Source organism: Microtus oregoni, unplaced genomic scaffold (assembly GCF_018167655.1).
Source record: "Microtus oregoni isolate MIOR12 unplaced genomic scaffold, Mior012 000072F_ref0000427, whole genome shotgun sequence".
In the NCBI taxonomy this organism is placed as follows: Eukaryota; Metazoa; Chordata; class Mammalia; order Rodentia; family Cricetidae; genus Microtus; species Microtus oregoni.
Window position 1 is genome coordinate 5,142,877 of NW_024543979.1, and position 21,952 is coordinate 5,164,828.

The 21,952-nt window shown below is 41.0% G+C and overlaps 1 protein-coding gene across 1 annotated transcript; it reads left to right on the forward strand.

The window, feature by feature from the left end:
• The first annotated feature begins 4,163 nt into the window (after positions 1-4,163).
• Positions 4,164-21,040, forward strand: LOC121440956 (guanylate-binding protein 6-like). Its single transcript, XM_041642038.1, has 11 exons — positions 4,164-4,315; positions 6,321-6,531; positions 8,018-8,145; positions 12,612-12,721; positions 12,923-13,119; positions 15,265-15,510; positions 16,252-16,532; positions 17,205-17,411; positions 18,567-18,669; positions 19,027-19,220; positions 20,050-21,040. Exons 2-11 carry the CDS (start codon positions 6,345-6,347, stop codon positions 20,257-20,259), a joined length of 1,863 nt encoding a protein of 620 aa, XP_041497972.1. The 5' UTR covers positions 4,164-4,315; positions 6,321-6,344; the 3' UTR covers positions 20,260-21,040.
• The last annotated feature ends 912 nt before the right edge of the window (positions 21,041-21,952 follow it).

Below are 21,952 nucleotides of genomic sequence, written 5' to 3' on the forward strand. Positions count from 1 at the left end.
AATAATTGAGACCAACTAGAGTTTATGTTACATCACCCAATGTATGCATCACTAGATACAAGACAACAAACTCTCAACTCTGTCCTCAAGATGTCTGTTTACATGAGCAGCACAAATTGTAGTGTCTTAGTGGAGCTCCTGTTTTCTCAGACACTGGATGCCTGGAGTCTTATAATAATCTTATACAATAAAGGATTGTCTGGAGGCATTACCATCCCTGACTTCAAACTCTATTACAGAGCTACAGTATTGAAAACAGCTTGGTATTGGCATAAAAACAGAGAAGTCGACCAATGGAATAGAATAGAAGACCCTGACTTTAACCCACAAACCTATGAACACCTGATTTTCGATAAAGGAGCTAAAAGTATACAATGGAAAAAAGAGAGCATCTTCAACAAATTGTGCTGGCAAAACTGGATGTCAATCTGTAGAAGAATGAAAATAGATCCATATCTATCACCATGCACAAAACTCAAGTCCAAATGGATTAAAGACCTCAATATCAGTCCGAACACACTGAACCTGATAGAAGAGAAAGTGGGAAGTACTCTACAGCACATGGACACAGGAGACCACTTCCTACATATAACCCCAGCAGCACAGACACTAAGGGCATCATTGAATAAATGGGACCTCCTGAGGCTGAGAAGCTTCTGTAAAGCAAAGGACACTGTCACTAAGACAAAAAGGCAACCCACTTACTGGGAGAAGATTTTCACCAACCCCGCAACTGACAAAGGTCTGATCTCCAAAATATATAAAGAAATCAAGAAACTAGACCATAAAAGGCTAATCAACCCAATTATAAAATGGGGCATTGAGCTGAACAGAGAATTCTCAACAGAAGAACTTCAAATGGCCAAAAGACACTTAAGGTCATGCTCAACTTCCTTAGCGATCAGGGAAATGCAAATCAAGACAACTTTAAGATACCATCTTACACCTGTCAGAATGGCTAAAATAAAAAACACCAATGATAGCCTTTGCTGGAGAGGTTGTGGAGAAAGGGGTACACTCACCCATTGCTGGTGGGAATGCAAACTTGTGCAACCACTCTGGAAAGCAGTGTTTCGGTTTCTCAGGAAATTCGGGATCAATTTACCCCTGGATCCAGCAATACCACTCTTGGGAATATACCCAAGAGAGGCCCTATCATACAACAAAAGTATATGTTCAACTATGTTCATGGCAGCACTGTTTGTAATAGCTAGAACCTGGAAACAACCTAGATGCCCTTCAACGGAAGAATGGATGAAGAAAGTATGGAATATATACATATTAGAGTATTACTCAGCAGTAAAAAACAAGGATTTCTTGAATTTTGCATACAAATGGATGGAAATAGAAAACACTATCCTGAGTGAGGTAAGCCAGACCCAAAAAGAGGAACATGGGATGTACTCACTCATATTTGGTTTCTAGCCATAAATAAAGGACATTGAGCTTATAATTCATGTTCCTAGAGAAGCTAAATAAGAAGGTGAATCCAAAAGCAAAACACATGGGCATCCTTATGAATATTAACCTTCATCAGGCGATGAAAGGAGACAGAGACAGAGACCCACATGGGAGCACCGGACAGAAATCTCAAGGTCCAAATCAGGAGCAGAAGGAGACGGAGCACGAGCAAGGAACTCAGGACCACGAGGGGTGCACCCACACACTGAGACAATGGGGATGTTCTATCGGGAACTCACCAAGGCCAGCTGGCCTAGGTCTGAAAAAACATGGGATAAATCCGGATAGCTGAACATAGCGGACAATGAGGAATACTGAGAACTCAAGAACAATCGCAGTGGGTTTTGATCCTACTGCACATACTGGCTTTGGGGGAGCCTAGGCAGTTTGGATGCTCACCTTATGAGACCTGGATAGAGGTGGGCAGTCCTTGGGCTTCCCACAGGTCAGGGAACCCTGATTGCTCTTCGAGCAGATGAGGGAGGGGGACTTGATGGGGGAGGGGGAGGGAAATGGGAAGCGGTTGCGGGGAGGAGGCAGAAATCCTTAATAAATAAATAAATAAAAAAAAGAAATATCTACTTTAATAAAATAATTATATATTAGCAAACACAGTGGTATTGTATACACCCTGCCTAAAATCTATTAGAAACAGCATTTCTAAAAATAAATATTAAAATGGACTTTAGTGTTTAACTGAACTGTTCAAAATAAATCTACAAAATATGCTAGAGAAAAAAAAGATGTCTGTTTACATGAGCAGCACAAATTGTAGTGTCTTAGTGGAGCTCCTGTTTGTTCAGACACTGGATGCCTGGAGTCAGCTCTGTGCTTTGGAGCAATCTGCCTTCTGAATCATCTGTCTTGAATGACACTGTACCTTGAACCAACTGAGTATTTACTGACCAACCTGTTCCAGAACAGCTCTCTCTGCTGCATGTGTATCAGCTCTGTTTTCCCTTCCACAACTCTGCCTTAACCCTTGCATCACTGTAAGCCTTTATGGGTGACACTGTGTATCGTTGTGTTCAATGCAGTGTGTGATCTGAGATACATTATTGGTCACTAGGATTTGTTGCAGCTGTCTTGGCATGGATATATGGGTACACACTGCTCTTTGAAATGAAGAATCAGAGGCACCTTAAGAATGAATTTAACCTTTCTTGTATGTGGGTCAGGTTAGCTCCTTAGGACTGAACATTCTGGGCTCAATCATCCCCTGACTATTTTCCCTTAAAGCTGCTTTAATGTTCTCCAGTTTATACCTAACAAAGAGATTTCCATATCCTCTGGACATCCTGAGGAAGCTTCCAAAGGGACATTGCAAAACACAAATACCCTATTCAGGAGGTCTTTACAGTTTTTTGAATTGCCTGGTGATGGAAAGCTAATCCTTTTCCTCAAGAATAACACAGATTCTGGCAGATAGCAGGTTTTGTTTTTCTGCCTTTCCTGGAGTTTGACCTGTGCTTGGGAGGTTTTATGGCTTAAGGCAGGAGAGGGTTGGGTTAGCTTCACTGCTGCTGTCCCTCAACCCTGTCTGCTTTGGTTGTCATTAGAGCTCTTCACACAGCTGCTCTCACCCTGTCTGCTTTAAGGATGCTCCTGGAGGAGGCTTGCCTGAGCAGCTGGACCATCACAGGCAGCAGCTCGACTCCCAAGATGTCAGCTCTTAGAAAGGAAATCTGGCTGTGTTGACGATGGCATTTTAAACTGTTTCATGTTTCACATGCTCAGTTCACTGAAGGTCTTGCTTTAAAGCAGACACTTATAACTTGTGGAGTGGACATATAAATTTCATTTATATTGTTTTTCCTTGGAAATCTCGAGCTTCTTTACTACTGATTTGGTGTTTCTAATTATTGTCATTTTGAAATTTATGACTTTTTAGAGTTTTACTTATTTTCTTTTTAAAAAATGTGTTTAGTATTGTGTGTTTACATCCAGGATGCCCTTGTAGAGCTAGGGGACAAATTGTGGCATCAGTTCTCTCTTCCACCTTTGCATGGGTTCCAGAGACAGAGCTGGGTCACCAGGTTGGCACTGTCGGAGCCTTTAGAGCACTCCCCCACTGAGCTATCTCCCCTATTCTTTTCTAATTGCTTCTTTTTAAAACTGCTTTTAGATGAAGACTTTCCTTTTAGAAGACTTTATTAAAAACATTCAAGCTCTTCACTGAGGAAGTCTGGGGAATTTCCCTGAGAGAAACATGTTTGCAGCTGTCCTGGGTTGTGTAACTTTCCTTAGTTGGAGCCTTAGGTTTGCTGTGACTTTTCTGTCACAAGGAAGCTGAAAACGATTTAAAGGGAAGGAAAATGTAAAAGCTATTCACATGAAGAGGACTGCTTTCCCTCAGTCAGCAGAGTCAGCCCCTGGCCTTCCTGCCCTCCAGCACCATGGCTAAGTTAACAGGGCTTTGAGTTCCTGCCCTCCAGCACCTTGGCTAAGTTAACAGGGCTTTGAGTTCCTGCCCTCCAGCACCTTGGCTAAGTTAACAGGGCTTTGAGTTCCTGCCCTCCAGCACCTTGGCTAAGTTAACAGGGCTTTAAGTTCGTTACTTTCAGTTTCATTTCTGCAGCACCATGTGATTTTTTTGCAGTGCCTGTGTGTGTGTGTGTGTGTGTGTGTGTGTGTGTGTGTGTGTGTGTGTGGTGGGTTGGCTTATAAGAAGAGCAGCATAGGAAGCCAGAGACAGGAAAGCAAAGGCAAGACAGAGGCAGCTGAGAACTGTTCTTGCACCTGGGAAGGGGGACCAGATATATTTACTTTTTCTTCCATTAAGAAGCAACTGACTCTGGAAGCTGAAGTTAATTTCCATTTCCAAGAGGCCACAGAAGGACATTCAGAAAGGCAGGTATGTTTTGTCTGGTCTGCAGGGGTGTGACTGGCTTTAGGTGTAAGAAGCTCAGTTTCTTTCTTTTGACAAGAGACAGATTCTAAGTGGTAGCCTGACACTCCAGTCCCCCCTGCCCTGGCAACTTCAGCTCAGGTCACTGACAAGGGCTATATGCACTTCGTCATGCTATTGATTTTATTCACATATATGGGAGAAAGTTGAAGAGAACCTGTGACATCACCTGTTATCTAAATGCTCATGATTCTGCACATTCTCCTTCCTCAGCATAATATCCTCAGGCTCGTCTGTGTGGTAGTGTGCATTAGAATTTTATTTTTTCTTTGGAAGAATAATATTCTATCGTGTGGGCCATCACACTCGGTGAATCTACATATCTGTGGATGGTCTGTTGATGAGAGATTGGGTTAGAGTCACATTTTGACTTTAACCTGATCGTTAGTATTCAAATGTGTCCAAATCCTTATCTGTGTGTTGTATGTAACTAAAACAAAGTTCTTTGCTCAAAGGTTACTATTCATTTTTATAAGAAGCAAGACTATTCTCCATGACGTAGCATCATTCTCTATTCTTAGCTGCAATGCACAAATATCTAAGTGATTTGAATTCTGATTCACATTTATTTGTTTTTGTTTTGTGTGGTAGCTGTCCTGGTGAGTACAAAGTGACATTCTGGTTTTGGGTGGCAGTTCCTCAATGTTTCTGAAAGCCACATTATAATGCAGACTGGGTTTGAAAAATTGTTGAGCAACTAAACCAAGTAGGTCTTAAGATAGCCTCATTCTTGTGTAAACTGCAAACACAAGCAAAATCAAGCAAGTGATTTCAAGTAAGTATGCATGTTTCCCAGAAGCAAGACTCAACCTCAGTAAAGTCTAAGAAATCAAGTCACATGAGATTACGTGACTATAGATTTTACACCAGTCTCCAGAACAACAAGACAGAAATCTTGTAGCTAAAGTTTCTTAACTTTGCTCTTACGTTTTCCTAATAAAGGTGACCTAAATGTTGTTGTGGGAACACAGACACTTTATCTTTCATTCTTGTACTTCCCAGTTTGTACCCTGCATCTTTTTAAATAAATTCTTTAAAATTTTAGAGTTGTCTTGTACAGAGTGATTAGCAATATTGAATGTTTTCTCATGTGCTCATGGCCATTCATAATCTGCTTTGGAGAAACGAGAGTCCAGTGTTCTGGCCATTTTAAAACTGAGTTGTAACTGTAGAGGTTTAAGATATTAATCTTGTACCGCGTATTTAATGTACAGAGCTCATCCTTTGGTGCAGGAACATTCCTAATTTTGTAACATGGATTTTATCTATATTCACCCCATTGAGATTTTGATATCACATTCAAGAAATAATCTGTTCTTGAAGTCCAAGTTAGGTAAAACTGAGACCAGGTTAGCCCAGGCTAGCTTATTACAATTAAGGTCTGCCTTGCTCCCTGCAGTCAGAATATGTCAGGAGGGGGGTTGTCAAGAGTGAAAAGTTAAGTGAACACACATGTAATTCACACTGTTTATTCATTTGGACATCTCAGTGTGTGCGTGATTCATGGGTGTGTTCCAAAGCTTCTATACATTTTCAACCATTTTAAATTCACAGAGGGAGCAAGGACTTAGAAACCACTGCTCTGCCATTTTGCTGGGTCTTTAAGGCTTTGCAAACTCACCTACCTTATTGGCAGGGTACAGTAATCTGTAACGTGTAGGCACTTACAGATTGTGGGGTTCACAAGGTAAGGCATTCATTACAAGGCTTAGCATATTGTAGGACTTTGTGAAGATAGTCATTGTTTGGGTTTTATTCCATTGAAGTCAATCTTTCTTCATGCTGGCAGCCCATGTCTTACATAAATCTTCTTTAGAACTGTGGAAGAATGATAGAGAATGTCCTCTGTATCTGCTTGCTGCCTTAGGAAATGTACAAATGTCATCAGTCCTAACTCACCTTGGGCTTGAGTAACACTGAGGTAAAGAATGACTTTGTATTCTTCTTGCAGATTCTTTTAGCTTGGCAAGTTGCTATGGCCAGACCACAAATGATGGCTCCCATTTGTCTGGTGGAGAACCACAAGGACCAGCTGTCTGTGAACCAAACAGCCATCGAGATTCTGGACAACATTTCCCAGCCAGTGGTAGTTGTGGCTATTGTTGGATTGTACCGAACAGGGAAGTCCTACCTGATGAATCGTCTGGCAGGACAGAATCACGGTGAGTGGCATGCTGGGTACTATCCAAAGGTTTGACTATCTTTGTGCCATTATATTAATTCTGATTCCCAATTAGAACAAAAAAAAGCCAAAATCCTTTCAACACATCTACCCTCTCAAGCTAATCTGCATGAGTAATTACTGTTCGCCAATAATCGGTTCCTGCGTCAGGGAAACTCCCAGGAGTGCTCAAGACAGGGCCTTTTCTGATGCTCTAAGCAATGGGATTCTGTGTGTTGGTCTCTGGTCTCATACATCAGGTTTTCTTTCTCAATAAAATATTTTCACCAGGGAAAAATATCTTTGAATATCTAAGACTTTAAAAATTGTGTAGGGCTGGAGAGATGATCTAGGCTGCTCTTGAAGAGGATAGGATTTGGTACCCAGTACCCATGTGATAACTCAAAATTCTTTGTAACTCCAGCTCTGGAGGATTTGCTGCCCTTATTTGGCCTTTATGCACTTGGGGCATGTGCATGGTGCACTCACATACGTACAGTCAAAATTCTGATAGTCATAAAATGAAATCAATAAATCTTAATACCTGTTCATTTGTAATTAAAATTTTGAAAACATTTTAAAGGACTTTATATCATTCTATAGTTGCACATTCCTGTTTATTTCTTCTGCTTTTCTTTAGTAACTTTGAATATAAAAACTATTATACCAATTTCTTTTTTCTACTTTCCTGTTTTTCTCTTCTTGTGTGTCTGTGACATGGAACCCATACCATTTCCCACAATATGTAAAATACCTGTTTTTTTGACTGTCTTGTTGTTTGGCCTGACTGTATCTATGTAGTCCCAGCTGCTGTCAAACTAATGACAATTCCCCTGCCTCTGTCTCCTGCCTTTAGGGATGGCAGGTGTGTACAAGTGTGGCTGGCTCAAAACCCTCACTGCCGCCACCAGAGGCTCCATATTCTCCCCTTCGTGGATGCTTCTGTTTCCATTTGGAGTCCTCTGAGGCTTAATTCTCTTGTTAAATGCCCACTATAGCTTGAAATAGATGACTTATAAACTAGTATAGTTTTGAGGACAGATGAAGCACCATTTTGATTGCTGAGATTCACAGCACTGCCAATTCTACTGCTTCCATCTGATTTTCGTGTGGATTGTTCTCTTCTTTGCTTTTCATGGCTGAGTCTGAAACACCAGAGAGAAGAACTTAATGGGGAAGGACTTTTCTCAACATGGTTTCATAGATTTCACTTCCTAATGGTTGGGCTTCTTGATCTTGTGGCTCTATTGAAACCACAGTGGCAGCTGCATAAAAGACTGGTAGCAGAGATTGGGAAGAGTTAAGACTTCCGTATCCTCCATCTAGGCTTCAACTCCCAAAACTTTCAGAATTCCTTAAGATGGTGCTGGCTTCCATGAACTGAAGTTTTAGTGCACGAGGCCTCCTGGCACTGATACTTTTAGCACACCAGGCTGCCTGTGCAGGACGTTCAAAAACCAACCCTTATCCCTCATCTCTCCCTGCAGGCTTCCCTCTGGGCTCCACTGTGCAGTCTGAAACCAAGGGCATCTGGATGTGGTGTGTGCCACACCCCACCAAGCCAAACCACACCCTGGTCCTCTTGGACACCGAGGGCCTGGGCGACGTAGAAAAGGTAGGATGAGGTCCATGCTGACTGTTATGAGCCCTTGTTATCTAACTAGCTAACTTATTCATGAATACATCTAATAGTTCTACAGACTGAATTACAGTAGGTGAGATAAATACTGATTTATTTAGATTTCACATTTAGACAAGGTCAAGTTTTTGTTTTTGCTTTTGTTTTTGAGACAGGGTTTCTCTGTGCAGCTTTGACGCCTATCCTAGAACTTGCTCTGTAGACCAGGCTGGTCACAAACTGACAGATTCTCCTGCTCATAGCTCCCAAGTGCTGTATTAAAGACCTGCACCACCATTGCCCAGTGATAAGATGAATACATTAGGTGATACATGCTTTTATTTCTTGCCATTTGAGTGAATGACTTGAGTCAATTCAATAAAATTTTGTTTAGTAGTTAAATTCCTGGATAATAGGTATAGTAGTTAGATATTAGGGAAGAAAATAAAGGTTTTTTTTTTCTCATGAACCTTCCTAGTTTTATTGAGGATCCTACCTGTGTGTTTCTCATATAGTCCAGTACCTGGAAAGAAGCAGAACAGAGAGAAGAAGAGCAGTTACGGGGCAGCCTCTGACATCTGAACTCCAGAAGGAGAACTAGGGCAGGGATTTTAGAGCTAGCCTGTGTTGGGTAAAGGGTGAGGGTATTCATCTCTAGTGCCTACCCGTCACTGGAAGTCTTTCCTGGAGGCCTTGTCATTCTAAGTGCTGGCATATGAGAGCTGTTACCCATCAGCTCGCACAGAGCTAGATGAACAAGATGTTCCCTTCTGAAAGGTGGACCAGGTGGCACAGTGCTACCCCTACTAGGAGCAATTAGGTGGATGGATGCTTCCATGGGAAGGTAGATGGCATCACAGGAGGAGCAGTTAGGTGGACAGAAGCTCCCATGGGAATGTAGATGACATCACAGTAAGAGCAGTTGGGTGAACAGATGCTTCCATGAGAAGGTGAATGACATCACACTAGAAGTAGTTAGGTGGATAGATGCTCCCATAGGGGATGACATCATCCCATCTCAGTTGGTGAGCAATGGCTGACTAGTCTTCTGAGATACCTAGGATACATTTTGGAAATGGGGTTAAGGATTGGGTTTACATTTTTGAGAGCTATATTTTTATTGTGTGTAGTGTGTGTGTGTCTGCTTGTGGTATGTGTGCGTGTGAGTAAAGACATCCTAGGTATTTGGAGGCTTTGGATTCCCTGGAGCTGGAGTTACAGAAAGTTAGAAGCAATCTGATGTGTATATTCGTAACCAAACTGCGGTCCTCTGGAAGAGCAGTGAGTGTTCTTACCACTGAGACATCTGTCCAACCCCTTGAGTTTACATTTTTTATGGTGAAACTTGTCAGCTGTCCTCGGGGCAATCTGGGGAGAACTGATTCTGCAGGTTCAGTGAAGGCCTGTTTGTCCCACAATAACTAAATAGGATAAATTTGGCTGTTTAAATAAGGGAACTGAGTGATTTAAAAAGATTTTTGATGTATGCAAGATGTTATGTGGTGCATGTAGATGCATGTATGTGTGTGTATGTAGATGCGTGATGTGTGTGTGTGTGTGTGTGTGTGTGTGTGTGTGTGTGCAGGCACAGGTCACAACACCTTCCTGCTTCATGGGTTCCAGAGATTGAAATAAGCTGTTGCGGTTGCCCAGTTAGAGCCTTTCCACCCTGTGTCTTCTTGCTTGCTGATTCATCCTTTTATTCTCCTCTTAGTTCTAGACATAGAACCGGACACTCCACTCTCCTAGATGCTTGCCATGTTCATCTGCATGTTTATATCACAGGGTTTCTTTCGTGTGTGTCTGCATCTGAGTCTGGTGCAAATGTGTAGCGTGTTTTCTCTGTCCACTCATCACTCCAGGTTGAGTCCCTGCCTTGGCTGAGAAAACTGCAGCCGTTCCTTCCCTGTGCTGCTCTGTTTGCCGCACACACACACTGCGACTGCCCTATCCAGGGACACATCCTAGCACTTACCTGTATCTATTTCCGATGACTCTTGTGTGTAGTGTGCATGGGATCTAATTCTGCTTTTCTGCATGTGGATGACTCTAGAATACTCTAGTCTGGACTTGACCATATTCTCAACTTTATTTTTGTCCCCATGAGATTGTCAGTGCCCCTAATCTGCAGGACGTAGTCTAGAAAACTATTTCTACATTTTCAAAATGGATTATGAATATTTGTCATTGATTAAAGTGTTGGCTACAAGTTGTTATGGATAATGGTCAGGTGTTGTAATAAGAGCTTCGGGGCTGCGTCCCCAGCACCCCGGCCGCCTGCTAGCTTATGCCCCGAAATAATTACACAGACACTGTATTTTTTAAACACTGCTTTGTTCATTAGCTCTAGCCCTTACTGGCTAATTTTGATATCCCGATCAACCCATCTCTAATCATCTGTGTAGTACCGGTCTTACCAGGAAAGATTCAGCATGTCTGACCTGGCGGCTTGCTTCATCGCGTCTGCCAGGGAGAGGGGAGCACATCCTCTTTCTGAGGCGTCTGCCCCAGAGAGGAGAGCTATCGAGTCTGAGCTCACTTCCTCTTCCTCCCAGCATTCTGTTCTGCCTACTCCACCCACCTAAGGGATGGCCTATCAAAATGGGCCAAGGCAGTTTGTTTATTACCAATGACCTTCCTCCATCAGTCAGGAAAAAAGCTAAACAAAGGAAATTAGATTCAAGACTATTGTATCGAAAAGGAGAAAAAGACAGGGTATAGGTATGATCTTGTTTTGAAAAGAAAAAGAAGCCAGGTTTCGTGGTGCATGCCTTTAATCCCAGCCCTTGGGAGGGGATGCAGAGTCAGCAGATCTCTATGAGTTTGAGATCAGCCTAGCCTACAGAACAAGTTTCAGGACCGACTTCATAGCTATTGAGAAATCCTGTCTCAAAAAAACCAATAAATAAATAATTAAAAAAAAGAAAAATGAGAAGGAGAAGTAGGGGGATAGAGATAGAATTGGATAAAAGGGAAGATTATTGAATCTACTCTGGAAAGAGGGAGGATATAGAAATGATGAGATGAAAAGGTAGATTATTGAATCTACTTGAAAAAGCAGCTGCAAGCTTTAAATGTATTACATCTGACTGAACTTTTGTATATTGTATAGAAATGTTGAATATTGATACAAATTTAAAATTAATATTGTTAAAGCATACTGTACAGGCATTTCAAATTTTGTTCAAGGTATTGTACCTATGTAATTTATTTAACAATGTAAGGAAAATTTCTAGTCCTTGAAAATTATCATTACCAGCTATTTAGGATAAGAAGAAAGTGTAGGTTAGTAGTTAATCACCTAGTATAATCAAACTTGTAGTCATATTTTCAAGGTCAAACAGATATATTTTAGATAGATAGATTATCATCAAAGACTTCAGAGATCTACAGAATATGGCATTTAAGATGTTTTAATAACTTAGATTCTTTTTTTTTTTTAATGAAAATGAGACATGTTTCCTCCTGGCAGCACCAATCTACTTTAGAGAAGATCATGGGCCTCCAAAATTCCACTTGAACTTTTCTTTCGTTGTGGCAAAAGTAAGCCACTGGGAAAGAAAATGCCCCTGCCTCAACTGCTGACAGTATTCTGTCCTAATTAGACAAAGCAGGACACAAATTATCCTGCTTAACAGAAAAGTCTGTCAGATACACTAGGCCTGTAGTTCAAAGATGGATGATATAACATTGCAGAGGAAGTTTGGGTGACTGTCTAGGCAGCAGATGTTTCTGTCATTACCCACATTTTGGGAAGTCACTTGCTTTTACTTCCTGTTCACTCTGTTAATATTATTTCCTTCTTGAGTCTCTGAGGCAGTTGAAGATTAGATAACTATATTTATAGTTTCCTAGATGCAGAAAGCATGTTAGGATAGAAAGTAAATTAGGTATAAGACTTTGGACTTTCGAAGGTAGGATAGATGTGAAATATTTTCTCTGAATTTGTCAAATGCAAATGAACTAGACATTGATGTACTTACCATCTGTATATATTTTAGTTATTGTATATAATTTTTCTTATATTAGTTACATACTTCTTTTTTATTTTAGACAAAAAGGAGAAATGTAGTGTCACTTTGTTTGTATTTTAATAAATAAAGCTGACTTGAAGATCTGAGAGTCAAAAGTCCCATTGGTCAGCCTTACACACTAGGTAGTAGTAACATAAGCCTTTAATCCCAGTAGCCTCTCTAGTTTTCCATACAACCTGGGGAGTGCATATCTTTAATCCTAGTGGTGCACACATTTAATCCCAGTCCTTGAGAGGCTTATAAAAAAAGAGGAGGCAGCTCTCTGGCACAGTCTCATTCTGAGATCCCTGGAAGCAGGATCACCATTTTTCGACTGAGGTCAAAGTAAGAGCCAGTCTGTTTTGCTTTTCAGGTCTTCAGGTTGAACCCCAACTTCTCTCTCTGAGTTTTTATTAATGGTTCCTCACTCTGCCTTCATGTGTCTTCCAGGGAGACCCTAAGAATGACTCGTGGATCTTTGCCCTGGCTGTGCTTCTGAGCAGCACCTTTGTCTACAACAGCATCAGTACCATCAACCACCAGGCCCTGGAGCAGCTGCAGTATCCTTGCAGGACCTGAGTGACCATGTTTCATTGAGTGTTCTGGAATGCATATGGCAGCACTGACCTGCCCTGTCACTGTGTGGCTTTTGGTGGGGCAGAGGACACCCAGGGCAGCAAAAACTCTTTATTGTGATTTATTTTAATAAGAAAATCATGAGAATGTGCATGTGAATTCACTTTTCCTTAACCCAGTTCCAGTTATGTCACAGAACTCACTGAGCTGATCAGGGCAAAGTCTTCTGCAAGTCCTGATGGAATCAAGAATTCCACAGAGTTTGTGAGTTTCTTCCCAGACTTCATCTGGGCTGTTCGGGATTTCATGCTGGAGCTGCAGATAGGTGGAAAGAGCGCCATGGAGGACGAGTACCTGGAGCACGCACTGAAATTGATCCCAGGTAGAGGGAGAGCTGGGGTAGGGGACCGGGAAGGGCTGGAATCTGTTGAGTTGCTCCCATCCTCAGGGGGGTCCCTCTGTATTTGCAGTGGGATGGAAATCTGTAGAAATGCTGATAGGTCATTGGCTGGTAATGCTTGGGAACTGGAGTTTGATTTCTTTTGAGAAAAGTAGAACCTGGAACACCACCAGATTATTCCAAATCATGTTCTTTACAGTTTGCACTTTAGCATCTAGAGTCTAAAGCATCTAACCTTCTTGAAGTCCAGACATCTGTCTTGTCTGTTTTGTGCCTATCTTCCTTTAAGAAGTAGCTGGCTACATAATTCTTATTCATAAATGTTTCATGCATAACCAATCTCAAAATGCATTTCACAGAGTTATACATTGTTCTACTCTTGCAGGAACAGAGGGTTTCAATGTTGAATTGGTTATGTTGTCCACAAAACAGCTATACTCTAAGTATAGTTACAAATGTAAATTTTTTAGTCTATGTCATCATAATTCATCATTCTACAGTGTCAGAATCAGTTATATTATACTTTGTAAACTATTTGCATGTGTGTTATTAGCATGAATAACGTGACTTTACAAAGTGTTGAAGTCCATGAAGTCTAGTGAAGAATACCAATTCTGATCTGCTCAGTGTTTTTATTTTTCTGTCTTTGCTTTCTCAGGACATTAAAAACATAGTATTGAGGAAAGCATTCTGTGAAACCTGTACTCATAGTCATAAAATTGGATATGAAAAGGAAAGTAGTATCCAGCCCAGGACACCCCAAGGCCAAGCTCTCAGCACTAAGAAGAGACAAACGGCAGGGGATGAGACAAACACAGGAGATAGAGGATGCGTGATAAGAGGAGGAGAAGGGAGAGGGGCACAGATATTTGTTCCAGAGTACTACGGACTGCCTCTGAATAGAATGGAGACAATAATGGCACCTAGACAAAGGGCAGTTTACAAAATAAAAGAGGAAGTTTCATGTAATGGTGAGGTCTTTAATTTTAACTGGGCATGTTAATTAGGTGAGCCAAGGGACCTTTTGGTTGTTGAACTTAGATGCTTCCAAAGCTGGACCTTGGTATTTGGTCTCAGGAGGATGAAATGGCGTAATAAGGAATAGAACTTGGTAGGTAGTTCTACAAATGTAACCTAAAGAACTTTAGCAAGGCAGAGGGATTGGGGGAAAGGCAAAGCCTGCCAGAACCATGCTCACCACACTCAAGCTGGCCAGAGTCTCTTCACTATAATATATTATTATTGTTTATTTTTTAAACCAGGAATCAAATGTGGCTCTTAGTTGGCCTGGTGTTCATTATGTAGCCCAAACCGGGCTGGCCTGAAATTCACAATTTCTTTTGTCTTTTCCTTCCATTTACTGGGTTTGAATGTGTAAGCCACCACCCAGATTTTCTTTCCTTTCCTTTTGTTTCCTTCCCTTCCCTTTCTTTTTTTTCTTTGTTCACACATATAACCCAGTCACAGGCAAACATGAATACACACACCACAAATGTTCACATGAGCAAAATGGAGAAAATTCTCAGGTCAGGAGTTTCATAAAATGCTGTCTTGATGTTTCTCATCAAATCTCTAGACTTATGTATCCTACATATTTTCGTAGATCTTCCATCCTTCCCCAGTTGGGAGAAACATCTATTTTCTAGGAGTGTATACTTGGCATTGACATCAAATGAAGTCTTTTAGTGTCAATGTAGTTTTTCTTTGCTAACTGTGGCATCATTCTGAGAACTGCTAATGCTGCTATTTTTACTACTTTTTAAAAAGTCCTTTGTGGCTCTTCTTTTGAGTCCCATAGCTCCTTCTATACAAAGGGGTGATTGGATCAGAAATCACACTTGATGTTTTGTTGCTCAGTCAACAGGATACACAAATAAAATGTGCTTGATGGCATGTTCAGGTCTGTGGATATCAGCCATATGATCCTCCAGTGGAGTCAAGTGTCTCCTGAATATTTCACCAGACGTCTGCCAAGTACAAACTTGGTATACTTTTGACCTGTAAAGAGTGTTGCATGCTTATGGTAGAGACCTGAGAGTGCAGAACACTTCACAGAGACAAGGGCTTCCATCATTTGCTCTCTGTTCTAAGTCTATTCTCATGGCTTTGTGTTTCCCTTAACACTAGGTGACAATCCCAGAATCCAAGCATCCAATCTGCCCAGGGAGTGCATCAGACATTTTTTCCCAAAGCGGAAATGTTTTGTTTTTGATCAACCAACGCGTGACAAAGCACTGTTACGCAAGCTTGATACTATCTCAGAAAAACAACTGGATCCTATGTTCCTGGAACAAACAAGGGCTTTTGTTTCTTACATCTTCACCCATGGAAAGATCAAGACACTCAGAGAGGGAATTAAGGTCACTGGGAATCGTGAGTGTTTTTTTTTTAAACACACTTTTATATAGAGTAATATATGTTGAAATTAATATGTGTATTTTAAAAACTTATCTATACAATGATAATATGCTTGTGTCCATACTCTGAAAAACCTATATGTTTTATAATTAACTGTAGATTACAAATCCTTCTTTAAAAATGCATACTTCATCACTGGTATCTATAGCTCTAACACACCTATATGAAATTCTCAACTGATAATAAAATCACAAGTGAAAATTGTCTAATCAAGTACAAAATCAGTGTTTAAACTGCTCAAGTTGATGTATTTTATTTGCAGAGGGGGTGATTTGTATACTAATTATTCTTTGGAATGACAATGTGTAATGTAATTTGGAAATTGAAATATTTCCAACATAAGTACTAGTGTTTAAGCAATGTAAATCCATTCTTTTAAGATTTAATGATACGTTTTTCCTTTTTAGTTTATGTTAGTTTATCTATTTTAATGAATTTCAAGATTTAAAGGCAACGTTACATTTTTTATAGATAATTGAATTTATTGCATGAAGATTGATATTAATGTTAACTGGAACCAGAAAACCACAAAAACAAAGGGAAAATCCAAAAAAATATAATGTCTTGTAGGAGATTGTTTGTTTGAGTTTATGAGTGTGCATGTATAGCTTTGAAAGAGTAGAACTATAGTCTTAAAACTGCATCACAGACACTTATAACTTCATACTTATCCCCTAAAACTCCTGGTTCATGAAGGACTGGGGACTCTGGTGACGACCTACGTGGATGCCATCAACAGTGGAGCTGTGCCTTGTCTGGATGATGCGGTGACAACTCTGGCCCAGCGTGAGAACTCAGCAGCTGTGCAGAAGGCAGCTGAGCACTACAGTGAGCAGATGGGGCAGCAACTGAGGCTCCCCACAGACACGCTCCAGGAGCTGCTGGGTGTGCACACAACCTGTGAGAAGGAAGCCATTGCTGTCTTCCTGGAGCACTCCTTCAAGGATGAAAACCAGCAATTCCAGAAGAAGCTGCTGGTAATGTTGGCATCATTATCTTTCATGACTCTGACCTTTCAAGGCTGTGGTGCTACTGTGCCTTCATGACCCCGGGTGTGTGATTCATTCAAAGATGAGCACTCTGTGTGGTCATAGGGAACACAGTTGTGAAAGACTCAGGCCCCCTTCTCAAACTTCAGGTGCTTTATATACAGAAATCTCTAATGAGCCGAATAATGAGTATGTAGTGGCCCAAGTCCTTCACACAGTTAATTTCTGTGGATTGCAATGCTTCACACAACACCTGTAGCTCATCCCTGAACTTGCTTTATTCTTCTGTTCCTATGAAACAGTTTTGTCTCACTAGAGTCCCACTGCAGGTCACTGTTCTTCTATTGCTCCTTGTCATATCTTTGTGTCATGGAAGATAGAATTATAGGATGGGACCCAATAGGAACCAGAGGTTGTCGCACGCAGAACCATCATTTTATAAAAGGTCCTGAGGACTAGGAACATCGGGAACTTTTACTGTGGCCTTGTACAGATTTTGTAGAATCTTAATTCAGGCATTAGGACTTCACATTCTCTTGTGGTCTTATTACACTACAATACTTTCTTGTGAGAAATAGGCTGACTCTTCTACAAACTTTCTTGGAACTTTATCTGTTCTATTCCTTCAATGTGTCAGATCTCTGTTCATTTCTCTTGTAGGAATTAATAGATGAGAAGAAAAAGATGTTCATGTTGAAGAATGAAGAAGCATCAGATCAATACTGCCAGGAAGAATTGAATCGGCTTTCAAAGGATTTTGTGGAAAATATTTCAACATTTTCTGTTCCTGGAGGACACAGGCTCTACATGGAAATGAGGGAGAAGATTGAGCAAGACTATTGGCGGGTGCCCCGGAAAGGGGTGAAGGTGAAGAGCAGGGAGCATGGGAAAAGGGGGAGGAGTAGAAAGCATGGGAAAGGGATGAAGGTCAATATCAGGGAGCATGGGAAAGAGATGAAGAGCAGAGACATAGAAAAGGGAACAGGGTGAGGAGTAGGGAGCATGGGGAAGACGTTGAGTATAGGGTGCATGGATGCTCATAGCAGAGGAAGGATAGTGTCATAAAACAGAAGCATACAGTACTTCCTAAGTGCAATAAGAAAACACAAGGAGCTGGGCGGTGGTGGCGCACGCCTGTAATCCCAGCACTCGGGAGGCAGAGGCAGGCGGATCTCTGTGAGTTCGAGACCAGCCTGGTCTACAGAGCTAGTTCCAGGACAGGCTCCAAAACCACAGAGAAATCTTGTCTCGAAAAAACCAAAAAAAAAAAAAAAAAAAAAAAAAAAGAAAGAAAGAAAACACAAGGACAGCATGGCATGTCTAGCTTCATGTTGGTGTTGGTGACCAAAACATGGCTTTGCAGGGCAAGCAAGTGCTTTACCCTCAAGCCCCATCACCAGAATTGTGTTTGACTGAAACTGATGCTATTTACTATTAATTCTGAGAAATATTCACATAAAAATTCTGAATCACAAAGTTTCAAGTTTGTCAGGATACTGTACCTATGAGCTACTAATAAATGTAAGAACACAGCTAACATATTAATCAGTTGTTGCCAGTGAAACCATGGTGTGTTCTTTTTTTCAGTTCTTTTTTTAGTTGTGTAAAATGCTTTAGGTGATGCCCCACCACTACTGCGAGAGTTTGCACATTTGTACCTTGAAGTCCAGGCAGATGGAGGGACTTGACCATGAATACAGTCAACAAGAGCAGAAAAAGTGAAGGCCACACAGTTATGCAGCATTTTACATGGGATACAATATTTGAAAGCATCATAGGTTACAGTGCCCAAATCTGCACATGATGTGGACAGGAGTGATCTGGGAACAGGTGGTGGCAGGTGGCCCTAGTGGAGATGACAGGGAAGCCATGAACCCAGAAGTATCTATTGCCACTGAAGAGCAGGGCAGTCTTCAGGCATCCCCATAGCATTTGACAGTGAGGAACAGTGTTGACTGTGTTAACTCACACAGGTTCTCTCCCAGGATGCCTCAAAGTCTCTGCTCCTTCTTGGTCTTGCAGGCAAGTGAAGTCTTCCAGAGCTTTCTGCAGTCACAAGCCACCATTGAGAGTTCCATCCTGCAGGCAGATACAGCCCTAACTGCTGGCGAGAAGACCATCGCAGGTATAGGAGATTGTCTCTTGGCTTTCAGCAGGGGTTAGGTTCCTACAAGGCTTCCTGATAGAGGCCAGGGTAACCCATTCCCAGATTAAAAGCTCTCTACCCTTCTGTGGAAGCTCACGCTGCAAGCAACAGGAAGTCAGTCTGTGTTTTAGCCAGATGGGCAGGGTCTCTTCATCCCCTTTAGAAACATTCTCTCCATTGTGTGGATCAATGTGGAGTCTGTGGTTTCCTTTCAGATCTGAATTTTTCTCTGGGTTTTGGAATATAGACATTTTGCTTAACCCATCATTTCTGTCCCCCACCATCCATCCTCATTCTTCCATCACTTTCTTCCCTCCATGAATCTTACTGGGGCAGAGGAGCGGGCCCAGAGGGAGGCAGCTGAGAAGGAACAGGAACTGCTAAGACAGAAACAGGAGGAGCAGCAGCAACTGATAGAGGCTCAAGAAAGAAGTCACAAGGAAAACCTTGAGCAGCTGAAAATGAAGCTGATGCAAGAGCGTGAACAACTCATCAAGGAACATAAAATAATGCTCGAGAATCAGCTGCAGGTAAGACTCCTTATCCCCCTGGTGCTTGTCATACCCTGGGTAGCAGGAGAAATTATGTAGCCTGCTCATGAGTGGAAGCACCTCTCTAAGGTATTGTTCCTTAAGGGGCATTCCCTCAGGCTTTCAGTTGCTCCTTTAGGGTTTGAATGACTTCAATAGTTTGATACATCAGTTCAGGATATTTAAAAACAACCTCATTGGTACTCACCAAACAAACTCCCATCCAGGTAGCTTAATAAGGACAGCAATGGGCCTGGGTTATCAAGGCCTATATTATCAGGCACCTGACACCCACCCTCCCACTCTGAGAATGATCTATGCTGACATAAAACTGAAAGAAATATCCAGACTGCAAAGAACAGATAATTGGCAGCTTCTGCAGCTCCTGTTGCTGTCTTCAGAGTACACAGCCTGCTTGAAGCAGCACATGGCAGAAGAGTGATTGTCTCATTGCCCAACTACAAGCAAAATGGTAACAGATTTCTAAAAGAACTGATTGGCTGCCACTGTCTGTATGACGTGGTTGCCACACTGTCTCAGTGGATTGGGCTCCACACAATCTGACTAGTGCTTTTCAGTGGGCATGAGTGCGGTAATGTGTTCACACCTCTGCCAGCATTACAACCAACCAGACATAGTGGATCAATCCTAGGGAAATTTCCACTATTCTTCCGCACAGTGTGTAGGATTAACTCAGAGAACCTTCTTCATGGAAAGGGAAGTAATTTCGGGCTATACTAAGGACCACTCGCCAAATGTTTGAAACTATAACTTGTACAATGTTGGGATTTTACAATATTGTCTTCTCTCTCATGTTCACCGTTTTTAGCATCAAAGGGCTTTGCTTGAAGAAGGATTTAGGGAGAAATCTGAGGAAATGAAAGGAGAAATTCAGCGACTGACATCTACTGTAAATGACATGAAAGAAAACAGTGTTTCCTTTATAGGTCATCTTCTAAAAGAATTTGCTACAGGAATTGCAGCCCCTGTTTTACTGCCTGTGATGGCTGTAAAAAAAATTATTTCAGCATTTAAATAGGATTCACTCTTATTTTGATTAAGTGATAGACCATGAATATATACTCTGCCTTTTTATGAAGCTTCATGTTTTCATTTTCATTCAGCAAATTTCAGCATTAAAAGTGCTAATTAGAGTACATGTATGCCTGCCGCACATTAGATAGAACATGTACTTGTCTGCACAGACAAGGCTTTCTTCAGGGCACAGATGTTTAAACCATTCCTGTGGAAGCTATGATTACTCATTATACACTGTCACAGTTACTGTTGGTCAGCTTGACTGGATATAGAATCACCCAGGACACAAGCTCTTCTATACCCCGTGAGGACCATATATATATACCATATATATATACCATATAGGGAATCATCTCTGGTCACTATGGTAGAAAACCCATCCCAAGTGCGGGCACCACCATTCCTGTGGCCTGGGGACTCAGTTAATAGGTGAAATCAAGCTGGGCACTAACATGTACCACTTGTTACTTCCTGACTGGATGTCATGTGATCAGCCAGCCTCTGCTTCTGACTGTATGCCTTCTCCGCCATGTTAAGTGTGCCATCTGGAACCCTGTCTTTCTTAAGTTGCTTTGCTTGAACCATTTTGTCACAGTAAGAACAAAAGGTATTGATATCATTGGTGGTAAATCTGGAAACTACTTAAGCATCATTGAGAAAGATTGGTAACAAATTGTAATATGTTCTGATCCTGGACTACTGTATAGTCTAGAAACAAGTGTCAGTCAAGCTTCCTGTATACTAACATAAGTTGATCATAAAGATTTCTTATTAAATAAAGTGAAAACTCTACATAACAGTGTGATTTATTTTAAAAGTGGTTCTATTTCATTCACATGCACAGTAGCATGGATCAAGCCTTCCAGAAAATTAATGTAACCTGTGATCCTTTGGCTTCCACTAGGGAGAACAAGTTAGAATCAAAAATTGAAGGGACACATGTGTTTCCTTATGTACTCAGTCTCATATGTTTCTTGAAGAATGCTGGGAAAACATGACAAATTTACATTTTAAAATAGTGAAAATAATTTAAAATTTTCTATTACATGGTGAAATTTCACTATCCTGAAATAGGAGAAGCTTTTCGAAGGCAACTATGATGAGAACCTCAGTTCCAGGAAGCATAACATTTGCATCTTAATGCTGTTTTTTTTTCCTTTGTGACTTTAAAATAGTAATTTAAATAATAAATCTTATGTAACACAATGGAAACATAGGCAATCATTACAATTTATGCATGCCATTTTTCTATTATATTTATTTGCACAGTAATAGAGGAATTGCAAGTAAAGAGTCATCACAGTGTAAAATATAAAAGGTGCACAGCTCAGAGATGGCTCAGTGATCAAGAATAATTCACATTGTTCTTATAGAGAAGCTCAGTTCACAACATCCACCTGGGGTGGTTCACAAATCCTGTGACTCCAGCTCCAGAGGATCTGACATCCTTTTCTGGCCCCAAAGGTCACCAGTAATGTCATTACATATCATAGTTTAAACAAATTTTAAAGACTGACATTGACAATGGGCCATAAGAGTGATGATACTCAAGGACCCTTACTATTACATATATACAATATATTTCAAATATATCTATTTCCTCTCCAAGTTCTCTGACACACTCAAATTCTGCTCCTAATTTCACATCTTCTTTTTCTCTTCATGCTCTTCTTCTTCTTCCTCATCTTTACTTC